The 12,885-nt window shown below is 38.3% G+C and overlaps 1 protein-coding gene across 1 annotated transcript in view; it reads left to right on the top strand.

The window, feature by feature from the left end:
* iars1 (isoleucyl-tRNA synthetase 1) overlaps window positions 1-12,885 on the top strand; it is a 77,549-nt gene that overhangs the window by 49,691 nt on the left and 14,973 nt on the right. Inside the window, exons 24-27 of the mRNA XM_084736908.1 lie at window positions 2,575-2,677; window positions 2,953-3,036; window positions 8,040-8,214; window positions 12,310-12,422. Coding sequence (XP_084593034.1) covers window positions 2,575-2,677; window positions 2,953-3,036; window positions 8,040-8,214; window positions 12,310-12,422 — 475 coding nt within the window. The remainder of the gene's footprint in view (window positions 1-2,574; window positions 2,678-2,952; window positions 3,037-8,039; window positions 8,215-12,309; window positions 12,423-12,885) is intronic.

The raw sequence follows: 12,885 nt of genomic DNA, 5'->3' as shown, positions 1-12,885 counted from the left end.
CAAGAACTCTATCAAGTCCAGTTGCCTATGACAACCCTTGCTACAAATATTCTTACTGTTCACTACTTCATCTTCCACCCTTCTGATTAAATTTTCCATATTAATATTTATTAATATGCATGTTATTTTAAGGGATCAATTGGTTCTGTGGATAGTGTGTTCAGAAACTACTCAAAAGCAAATCCTTGTCTGCCCATCTGTCAAATACAAGGTTCTTTGTTTCTGGGTGATAAAAGTGAATCTGAGAAGTTGCATTTTCCACAGCGGTACAAAGTCAGTTCCAACCAGCAACCAGGTTCAAGATACTGAAATCCTTATGCACAACCTCCTGCAAGTTCACTGCTATTTTCTCTAAAATCAGCCTAACTCTTTTAGGGCTGCAACTAATGATTATTTTCATTATCAGTTAATCTGTCGATCATTTTCATGATTAATTGATTAGTTGTTTGCTCTAGTGAATGTCAGAAAAAGGTGAAAAATATCAATGAGTGTTTCCCAAAGCTCAAGGTGACATCCTTAAATATCTTAAAGATATACAGTTTACTGTCATAAAGGATTTTTAAAAAATTGAGAAACTGAAATCAGAAAAAAATGATATTTTGTGTTATTAAACCATTATCAGAAATATATGATAATTAATCTAGCAACTAACTGATTGATCGACTAATTGTTGCAGCTTTTAAACTCTGCATTTTCAGGGTAAAACTGTTGATGCCTTCTTTAGAGAGTGATAGGAGTCTGTGCACTTTTAGCAGAGACCTAACCACACAGAACTGCACAGGGCCTGACTTGACTGTCAGCCCTGCAAACGGATATTGCTCACAAAATATGATTATTACATTGTCTCCACTTCAATTACTTCAAAAAGTGAAATGTGTGCCTTGGTGGCTGATCAGTTTTGTAATGCCTGGGAGGAAATTCTAATTGCCCAAACTTAATTGCATCATCTTTAACTATAAAAAAGTTCTGACATGATTAAATAGCCATTTGATTTAGCAAAAGGAAAATAGTTTGTGTAATGGTTCATATAATATCCCCTGTCACTTAGGCAGTGCTCAGTGCTGCTGCTTTATTAGCCGCTTGTCCTTCCTGCTGTCGAATGGGACTACTTCACCCTCCTCCCAAAGGTCAGCCACCAATCAGGCATTGGGAACAGCTGCTCCTCAATCAGCTCATTAAATGATTGGCTGTCCCGGGCGTCCTCTCCTCTCTTTTTACTCTACTGTTGCGCGCACACACAGAGAAACGCGCCGCAGGAGTAAATGAACAAGCACTGTGCATGCACACACACACAGACACAGTCTGTATTCCTGCAGACAGTTGGGGATAATATCACTATTATGCGTGATTATCAGTGGCCGTGCAGCTCTAATTTGGATTCAGAGGTGGAAGTCTTCATGTACCTCATTAGTGGATGTTCCTGAGTTAAACTCTGGCGCTGATGGTTCTGAACTCTGTCTTTATTTAGATGTGTGCTACTGACCTTGTCACACTCTATTATTCATTTCCTCAATAGAACAGCATTTTGAATTTCTAAACCACCATTAACCAGAAAATGATGACTGCTGTCTGAGAATCATTGCAGAAATGCGCCTTCGTTCCCAAACTGGGACCTGAAATTGTACAAAATTTGACATAATATGCAATGATTCTCCAACGAAGATGGGTTATTTTGAAAGATGTTCCTCTCATCCCCCTACGTCCTCTTATTATAAGAATGCAGCGTGGTCAGGTGGAACCCATTACAACTGTACAAGCCTCATCTGGTAGAGTTTTGGATAAAAACATGGTGAAAGCAGCACTTTAACGCCACATGATTAGGACTGTGTGACTGTGTCCAAAGTCTGTTCTCAATGTAGGCCATATATCACGATACAGCAGATTTCTCTAAATTCAATGAATTCATGGCTGAATGGCCACATGGAAAAGCCTATTTCTAATTAGGTTTTGAATTATATGCACCACAAATTGACTGTACTTACTCATATTTGATTATTTTTCTACTTTTATGTAGAACTATGTGCAAAGTTTCAGTTAAATAGGTAACAAAATATGAAAGCCACTGGCAGGGTTTGAGTTTGCTTTTAACACTCAACTGTACTTTTGTGTCACTCATCCATGGACTCTCTCCATACTGTTTGGCGTGATTCTTGCATAAGTGGTGAAAGACATGTGTTGTGCTTGAGTCTGTTGTGGGGACCTGTCAGCGGCATCATTTTCAAAATAGAGTTTTCTGGTCCATATTTGACTTTTCATACCCAAACCGTTGTCTCCTGTTTGGAACTGGCCTGTTCTGTGTCACATTCTCTCTCTTCTGCCGTGCAAAAGAATGCAAAGCCGTTCAAAAGATGCAGTAAATAGTGCGATTTGCAACACAATGAAGTAGACTACAACCTTAAAAGAGAGAGAGCTTTTTCTATCATCACACATTTTATATTGTCGTGTCGCACAGCTCTACGTGTGACCCAAACTGCTGAGTTAAAAGGGTATTCAAACGCTCACACCATGACATTGTAACGCTACTTATAATGTGGTGATTGTCAGATTTTCTTTATTTGTTTTTCTGGTTTTCAGGGAGAGTGTGATCGACAAACGCATTGAGAGCGCTGTCTCTCAGATGCAGTCTGTGATTGAGCTGGGCAGAGTGATTCGAGACAGGAAGACCCTGCCTGTCAAGGTGAATCATCAACTTTACCCAGTACATTGATACACTCTTGTGTAATAGGCACAATAAAGTAAAACTGTAGGAAACAGACTTTGGTTTATTGCACATGTAGCAACATAAGCCGATAAAATAACAGGACATTTCCGTCCGCATCAATCAAACTACTATTTTTTGTACTGTGGAATTCCTATAGCTCTATGTTGTTGTTGTGTTGATCACAACAACCCTATTTTTGTGGTTTGGGTACTGGAGCTGCTGACCAGCCATATTGTTGGTGTGTATTTCAGTACCCATTGAAGGAGGTGGTCGTTATTCATCAGGACCCAGAGGCTCTGAAAGACATCCAGTCCCTGCAGAAATACATCCTGGAAGTAAGTAAACTGTCTTCTGTACCAGTGTTCTGTTTCAAGGCAAGAGGTGCATCTCCTTCTCCTTCACCTTTTTCTATCTACCATGCTCTGATCAGTAATATTAAATTTACAGTGTAATATAAATAGAAAAATACTTCAATACCTTGTTTGCACTCCAAAGCCAGTATGCTGATTTCATTGTTGACTTGATAGCGGAGATGTACAACAGAGGAAGTTACACACAGTTTGGATCTTCTGCTGTAATAAAAGTTTCTGTGCTTGATTAATTTAAAAAGCGGGGTGGAGCAGATGCCTTGGAAAAGGATTTCACATTTGAACTTCTCCAGTTGCCACACATACAAACCCGTCATCAAATTTACAGTGCAAACACAAGCAGTCTGTCCTCCAGCACACTCAAACATTATATTACAGTTTATCTGTTATTGTACTTAACAGTCACAATAATTTCACATATAGAGCTCTTGCTGGCTCTCTAACTTTTAATTTTCCAGGTAAGGTGGATATTTTCTTTGTCAGTCATACATCCTGTGGGTTTCACTTCATGAAAAAAGCATCATATGGTCGAGGTCTGGGTGTCAGCTTAGACAAACATGTGGTTCAGACCTGTTTTCATCATCTTTAAAATATTTTAGACCATTCAGATCAGACTATTCCTGCCTGCCTTAAATCTGGAGACTGATATCCAAGATCCTCAGATGCGTCGCTGCTGGTTGTTCCAAGATCGAGATTTGTACATAAGTGTGATAGAGTCTTTGCTATTAGAACTCTGAGACTGTGGAACAACCTGCTTGAGGAGATGAGCTCAAAAAACTCTGTCCCATCTTTTAAATCACTTTTAAAAACCCACTTTTTCAAAATGGCTTTTTATTGATTCTGTAGTTTTACTTACCTTGTGTTGATAATGTGGTTACTTTTTATGTCTTTTAGATGTCTCGAATGCCATTTTGGGGGCTTTCCTGAATGTTATTTACTATTAGTGTAATTATGAGTTTCATGAGAAACGAGAACAGGAATGGAGACATCGATCACAACGTATACAGAGAGTTAAGCTCACAAATTTGAAATGCACTGTCACAAGGGTGCTTTTCTGTGCGCTTTCTTGCACATGCGTGGTTTTTATGTGGGCAGATTTTTACACTAATTAAACGCCATAGAGGAGCTCCATTTCTCGCTCTTCATCAGTTTGTTACCTCTTTTTGGGTGCAGCTGATGGAACACCTACTGACTTGGAGGTTACTTACCATGGCAATGGTGGCTTAAAGCCTTGAAGTATTTGGGTCAGCCCTAGTGAAACTAACATCCATCGTACGGTTGTTGATCGGGAAGTGGACATTAATTCAGAAGTTTGCTGGGTGCTTTCAGGTCCTGTCCGAGAGACTGGAAAAATAGCTACTCAGACATGAGACAGACTAATTGTCATAGCCTTTTAGTGCAGGAAGCCATTAACCTGACGTTATCCCATTGTTTTTGGGTTTGATTTTCCACCGGTAAAGCTCAAAAAGTCTATACTGTCCCTCGGATGACTCAGATAACCCAGCAACTGCCTTAAATAAGCATGTCTCAACCTTTTGTATGCTTTACGTGGGACTGTTGCTGCTTTTGTTCCTGCTATAGTCTTACCAGGTCCCAAACCGAGAAATGACTGATGCATCTTGGATGGAAAATGAATTTCGGCTGTAGTTCCCATCTGATGCGGAGCAGGAAAAATCGACAGAACATTTACAGCTTATGGTTTCATGTGTGAAAAGAGCTTCTGTTGCGACTTGCTGGATCCTGTGAGCGTTATCTTAGTTCAAGCCTCTTCTTATCTCTCACTCTGTTTCATTTCTGGTCTGGAAAGCATTTAACCTTTCCGACTTCTAGCTTCCCTTCAGTAATCCAGCCAAGTGAACGTTTGGTAGATAAATTCTGGATTCACATTTTCGCTTTTGCTTTTACTTAGATTCAGGGATGTAACGATGTCGAAAAACTCCAGGTATGAGCAATAATTATCACGATCCAGAAAACAGAGAAAAATGATGACTTGAGAAAATGTCCTTTCTTAAAAAGAAAAAATAAATCTGATGTAAACAACATTTTTTGTTTGTATAATAGTTTTTTTCTTTTAACTCAAAGTACTTCTTTAAACATTCTTAAAGTGCTTTGAGCAAGTGCAAAAAAATTGGCATGAATTGTCTTTGAAATTACATTACAAAACAAAACAGTGCAGCAGTCAGTAGTATACTTTTTTTTCATAAAATAAAAGTAATAAAATATTTAACTCTATATCACAGTAGATATCGTCACACGGTGCGGAGACATTTTTTAATCACGATATTCAATATATTGTTACATCCTTACTTAGATTCCTTTATTGTTATTCTTCAATTTTTACTTTTTAACTTGTTATTCTTACTGTGACTGTGTTCTGTTGTCCCGGAACCACCCTCTCTTTAAACTTGTTTGTGATGACTGTTTTTATAGTAAAATCATTTGTCAGAGTGTAGACTGGCTTGCTGATAGGCTGATTTCATAGCTGACTTTCTCTCTGAATGAATTACATTTTATAATCTGCTCCCTGCTTGGAGTAATTACAGTTTTTAATTTAACTCATGCAGGATGTAACAAAGCATTTAGCTTCAGAATTTGTGCAAACTCTTTTAAGTTTTCTAAATTTTTTACTTTATTAGGAATATGCTTTAATTCAGATATACTCCTTGAAGATTGCTTGATTTTCAACATACTCTATTGTTTCATCTACACAAACCACTCATGTAAACATTTTAATATGTGAGATGAAATGATCCTATTTTCATATTTGGTTGTTGTCTCCTGATGTGTGAATTTTAGTCTTAAAAAACTTTAAATTGCCTTTTCAGTTTTATAGCATGGTGGAAACTACTGGTAATACTTGGCAACACTACAATGCAATAATAGCACTGGCATATTTCATGGGTTTGACCTTTTTAGTAGCCAGTGCTAACAGGTTAATTTGCAAAAAACAAAAACACAGCAACATGGCATTTCACAACAAGTGGGGATAAATGCTAAATGGTGCTGATTGGGTTTTTGTTGTCTGTAAATTTAACAGATTCTCTTAACGTTCGGAGGGACGAGAGTAGGCACACAGTTGGATCAGCTGTTAACGGTCACTGACAGTTTAAATTTTAGCTTCAGTCAGCTTTGCTTGGCTGACAGAGTTGTTGATGAGTTTTTTTTCCACTGAGTTGAAGATGCTCGGTTGCTGTGAAATATCACCACTTTTGAATAAATCATCACATGCACATACACAAAGCCATACATGCCCTCAAGATAAGTTTTCTTTTTGTGCACTTTTTCATTGATTCCATCCTATTTTCACTAAACAAGCTCAGCGCAAAATCAGAATTTCCAACTATTTTCAACCCCACACGCTGCCCTTAAGTTTATTACTCAGCCCACTACAGCAGCTTATCTGTGCTCTCTGTCAGCAAGTCAACTGTGCTCGAAGTCGGTCTCAGTCAACTTTTCAGCGTGATTGACTGAAAGAAGCCGTGCGTGGCAGGCCAGGGTTGGCATCAGAATGGCTAAATTTAGTATATCTATTGCTTCACCAGATCTGACTGGATCGCAGATTTCTCTCTCCGTTTAGACTGAAGAATGAAACATTGAAAGGCAGAAATATTGAGTGAAGTGGAGGAACGGCTCACTGACTGACTTACTGGTTGATTTCATGGCTGACTTAACTCTTTAAGTGACTGACTCTCTGTAATAAATTATTGATTAGGTCTTTACAGCACATGCTTGGGGTATTTAAAGTTTTTACTTTTTATGTTAAACTGAACTGGGTTTAGTTTAGTTTATTTTCAGTGTGTGTTTACAGTTTTAGAGGTTTTAGTTTTTCGATTAATTTGTGGTTAATTAATGTTTTAGAATATTTTGGACCCCAGGAAGATTAGCTTGTGTCGAGGGCACTAGCTAATGGGAATCCTTTTTAAATAAATAAATAAATTTTAGACACGAACACTGTGTGTTTAATATTGGGTTTGGTTTGGGTGGACATATGCTGGGTGCAGGATTAACTTTCAAAAGATTAAACTGAAAGAATGCTGTCGGGTCACTTAACGTCTGAGACGTTGCCAGGAGAACTCTGTCAATTTTCTTTAGCTAATTATTTTGGCATTTAATAATTTTGGCAGCATATAATTAAAATACAGGGTATTAAAAGTAATTTTATGCATAATTTAATTTGTTTTGTTAGTTTTGCTTTCATAGGTTGTAGCAGGCTCACTTTCAAAGCTAAAGAGAAAATACTGGTATCATATGAAACTAGATAACGTAAGGCATCTGTTGGTACTGTGTCACCGGTGTCAGGAAGTTGGCTAAATAACTCTACACAGTTAGGCTGTGATTTTAGAGAGGATAAAACTGGCCATTCTCAAGGGGGTCCCTTGATGTCCCACCTCAAGATATCTGAATGAAAATGGGCTCTGTGGATACCAAGAGTCTCCCTTTCACAGACATGCTGATCCCATGATGTTCTGGGTTAAAACCATGCATTTTCTTTTTCTTTTTTTTTGCACAAATTTGTTATTTTTGCCCCAGTCAACTTTATGCTCTAAAAAAGTTTATCTTTATTATATATTATATTGGTGTAGCTGCCTGTATTGAGTCCACAATTGAGAAGTGTGGACTTAGTCTTGTTTATTCCTTGTTAAGGTAATACAGTTATAAGAGCTAAGGATGCTCGGTTACAATAACATTACACTATTCTTTGCATGTCAGAAAACTCAGACGACAGTGTACTTGTGCTGCTGGTTGCACCTGGCAGTTGTGGTGGCATTGCAGTAGGTGCTTCACAATGTGTTGCCTGGTGGAGATCTTCACTCTACTGAGTGTACTCTTCTTGTTTTAATGTTTTTTGTGTCACCAGTAATCACCCTCGTACTCATCAGTATACTTAGATATATATAAAGACTCCATCAAGACAGTGACTTTACCTTTTCTAAGACATAGTGTGTTTGTCTTTTTCTTTCATCCTCCAGGAGCTGAATGTGCGACAGTTGACACTGTCAACAGACAAGGACAAGTACGGTATCCGTCTGAGAGCCGAGCCAGACCACATGGTGCTGGGCAAGAGACTAAAGGGAGCCTTCAAAGCTGTCACTGCTTCTATCAAGGAGCTCACCAGCGAACAGCTAGAGGCCTTCCAGAAGACAGGTATTTCTGTGTGTGTGTGTGGCTGTCTGGTTGTGTGTTGGGGGGGGGGGGGGGGGGGGGGGGTACAAAATCTGTGAACTCATAACTTCACATCACACTTGGGGCGCAAAGGAAAATAGCCAAAACCTTTTACCAATGTAAATGCACATCAGCAGTATAATCCAGTTCACTAGTTTGCATTTATACGTAACAATTATATATTTTGTCTGCAAATGACACCTAAGAATTATTTTTGTGTACTTGTGTTCTCTATACAAGTGACCACACATACCAAAGAGTTAATCAGTGAGTGAGTGATGATTTTGTTTACCAAGTAATCAGTGAAGAGCAGTAAGTTAGTGTGAAGATTTTGCTGCACGTTGTCCTGAAATCACATCCTTTTCACTAAAAAACTGAATTATGTCGCTGCAATGGAGCCGGGCACAGACAGACAGCCAGTTTATCCTCAGCGGGCAAACCCCTAACCCTTCTGAAACTATAATCAGAGCTCGAGTACGGATCAAAGCAGTGCAAGGTATCTTGTCTCTCCAATTATAGAAAGACGAGGAGAGCCCCCCGAGTCTCCGGGGAAGGAGGCAGTGGAGGTCAGCTGGACTGTGGGAAGTTAACATTTCCAATCACTTGGATGTTTGAAGTCTAGCCATTTGGAAGGGGAAAAAAGTAGGATGAGTGATGGAAGGAAAGAGATAGACGTGGTGGAGGAGGAAAAATGATCCAAAGAGGAAGCACACAAATGAAAACGTGTGCAGCAGAGAAGAAGTAACATTTGATTTATTTGTGATCATAGGTGAGATGTGATGTTTGAGTGTACAAAACCTGTTTTTAAGGCTTTAAAGGTGTTAGTTGTTGTAATGTGCAGGGTTCTCCACCTGTTATTGATGAGTATGGAAAGATATTTTTTGTTTCTAGAATGTTGCCCCTATGATGTTTTCTAAAATATGAAATTCAGAATTTCTTAAAATATATTGATCATGTAAGCAGAGTGTTTTTCATGGCGTTTGGAGCGGGCAACCTGCACAGCGAAAATGTTTACAACTGTGTGAGAGAGCGCAGGTCAGAGCTTGAAGTCTTCAAAAGCAAGGCAGGGAGTATGCCGTGCAACGAAACACACACTCCTACGCAGTGCTGCTTCTACGCCTGTATGTCACAGCCTTCAACACAGCTCTCCTGCAAGTGCCTCATAACCAAATCTGGACATCCATGACCAAACTAGGTTGCAAGAAAATGTAGCAATATTTTTTTTATTGCATATAACCAATTATTAACTTTATAGACATTTGAGTCATGTGATGATGTAATCATCAGAGAAGAAAACAGATGTGTTTTTTACATATGGAAACTTTGACTGTTTTCACTGTCATTTCACAATACACAATACATTTTTAGTTCTTATTCATAAAAAAGGCTAAAAACTGTGGGGTCAACAATAATATAATGTTAGTCATTCAATATGTGAAGGGAAAATAGTGCCTATAGTTATCAGCTGTTAGTTTACTTCCTCTTGAGCAGAGATGTTCGATAGTGGAAGATTTCAAATGGGAAAAGAAAGTTAGATATAAGCTTTGTATAAAATTGTTCAGCATATACAGTCATAATGTAACATACTGTTGAATTTTGAAATCATTTATTTACATAATGCAGGGTGTCTGCGCCGTCTTAAAGTTTTTCAAAGTCTAAAATCCTGTAATCTGAAATTTAGGCCCTAAAATATCTTTCTGGAAAGGTATTGAATTGATTGAATTAATGAAGTGAACTTTTGAAAGTTAAATTGTTCAGTTTTCCTTTTAAATGTGTTTTAGGGAAAAATTTATTGGTGGACACCTGCATCAGCAGGGGACATGTGGTAGCTAAACATCCTGCAAAATAAATAGAAATAGGTCTTAAATTGCATTTATAATGATCTTAAAATGCCTTAAATTTAACATGATAAAGCCTGCAGAATCCCCGTAATGAACATCTAGCTATTTGGAGCCAAATTTCAGATCTAGTCTGAAAAATCTACAGAGAAGTCTGGAAATTTGAGTTTGTAAATGTGTGGCATTTTCGCCTATCTTTAGTTCAACACAATGAACATGAAGCTACAGCTAGCTGACAGTCAGATTGTTTTGCACGAAGAGTGAAGCAGGGGGAGAGAGGCTGTCTCTGTCCAAACATAATAAAATCAGAAAGGACAGGAAAAAAGGTGGATTCAAAAAATAAAAAATAAACATCTGTTAACCGATCAGTCAGTCAGTGGATGGTACACTACTGTCTCAGAAGCTAACAGCTCACATTCAGTCAAGAGTCTACTTTTAACCTCTTGAGCAATTTCTGGCTCAGAATCTATGACTCAAAAAAACATGTTCCAATTTAGATTATAAGGGTGGCAATTTGGCCAGAAACAGATTGTGGTTTCATGGCTGTTGGTTGTATTACTCATTATTTCTCACCTGTACCTTTGATCCCATCATTTTGACGAGGGTAGAAGAAAAGAGGTGAAGAGAGAATGTGGAAAAGAGCAGAGAAGCAGGGAGGGACGGAGGAAATCAAAGCATGGAAATCCAAGATTAGACAGAAACGGAGTGACCGTTTCACCCAGCCTCTGGGTGTAGAGAAGTGAGGAGGAGAGGAGAACACAGTCATGGTTTTTAGTCAGAACACAGACGTGGGTAATTGCTGCCACTGGCAAAATGAGATATAAACCTGACGAGATTGGGTTCGCCGTATTGTTTGAGAGCTCTGATCTCATGTGGATGTGGCCAGGAAGTCTGTAATGTAAGGAATCTCAGAATGCGAGCAAATACCGGGCCAGACCCCAGCTAATTCAAAACAAAGCCTCAGCCTGCGTGCAAGTTAAGAGAGCATGTCTTTATTCAGTACGACTGGGTGTAATTGAAACCTTTTGAAGAGATGAACACTGCCAAATAAAGACCAATTTCACACAGTCTGTTGGCAATTAATTAGGAGGATAGTGGGGCACTAACTTGTTTATCATCACAGTTGCACTGAAGTCTGTAGCCAGCATTGATTTAATCACACTGGACCTCAATAATCACTCATTTTCAAGTACAGCAACACATTCTCATCCTCCTCTACAATCCATTTATTCTTATCAGACCGGTGGTATAGATATCTCCCTATTAACAAGACTTGAGGATCCTTCTAGATTTTCACAGGAAAACATTTGAAAATCAGTGTGCTGCACTTTTCCATTTGTATTATCATGTTATTATTGTTTAGTTTAATTATTACACAGTAATGTGAGTGATCCGGCAGAAATGTTGGTGCTTCCAAGTAGGGCTGCAACAGTTAGGCTAGCTCATTGATTTGTTAATTGATCAAAAGAACATTAGATATGAACTATTTTGATTATAGATTAATTGTTTCAGTCATTTTTCAAGCAAAATGTCAAACATTTGCTCCCTCCAAGATCTCGGATGTCAGGATTAGTTTCTTTACTTTGTTATTTATGAGGAAGAGTGTTTGGGTTTTGGACTGTTGTTTTGGCAAATGAAGCAATTTGAAGATGTCTCTTTAGTGCCATTTTTTTTTTAAAGATTTTATAGAGTAAAGGATTGTTTGACTCGTAGTGAAACAATCAGAAGATAATGAAATTAATCTCAAGTTGCAGTCCTTCTTCCAAACATCTTCCTTGTTGTGTCTCACTCAACATCAAACTGACTTTGGACCAGAATATTTTTACTGATTAGCTCTTGAGGCCGTACTTACCACATAGTTTTGTCCTACATTTTTCTTTCTAAAAATATCCCAACCCAAGAGGAAAATCTTTATTTGTGGTAGCAAACTTTACACTTTAATGAGTGCATATTAAGGATGGTCTGACTCATTTTCATGCCCCCCTGGTGAAGTGTGTATGCACTGTATAATTTATGGCCGTTCAGTAATGTGGTGTGATGGTGCAGAGACACAGTAGGGATCCATGGTGTTGAGTTCTGCATGATCAGCATATTTACTGTGTTAAATGTGTTACACAGTTTTTTTTTTTTTCTGTGAAATGATGAATGTTGTTGTATGGTGCTGTATAATTATGTTTATTTTTAGGTACAGTCCCATGATTGTTGGGAGCATTTTTCTAATGTTGTGGTTGATTTTAAGGATCCATCATGGTGGACGGCCATGAGCTTCATGAGGAGGACCTGAGGCTGATGTACACCTTCGATCAGAGCTCTGGTTCAGCTGCACAGTATGAAGCACACTCTGATGCACAGGTAAGCTTCAAATTAAAACCCAGTCATTTTAGTTTTAGGTATCTTTGCATGCAAACTTAACACAGACTTGAAGAAATGTCATTTTTGATTTTCTCTGGACAAACATAGCGTCCCTGTTTCAACTAAGACACAATATTTATAGTTGTTTGACAATATTGGGCTCCTCCTGACAAGACTGCCATCAGGCAGCTTAAAAATAGGTGGGCCTCTTATTTCATCTAAATGACTGGATCCGGTGAAATTCTGCTTCAGAGTTTGTGCTTTAGAGCTTGAATTTGTACAGAAAATGGGAAGGAGTGAGGCTGCTTAACAAGAAATGTATGTTATGTCTTAATTGCCAAAAGACCATAAAAACACCCTTTGATTAGAGCAGTAGTTTGAGATTTGGAAATATGCTTATTGGCTTTCTTGCTGAGAATAAGCTGAGAAGATTGATACCATTTTCATTTGTATAGGACAGACA

The sequence above is a fragment of the Lutjanus erythropterus genome, chromosome 2 (genome assembly GCF_056507025.1).
Source record: "Lutjanus erythropterus isolate fLutEry1 chromosome 2, fLutEry1.hap2, whole genome shotgun sequence".
Lineage (NCBI taxonomy): Eukaryota > Metazoa > Chordata > Actinopteri > Lutjaniformes > Lutjanidae > Lutjanus > Lutjanus erythropterus.
This window is presented reverse-complemented; position numbering and strand designations above follow the sequence as displayed.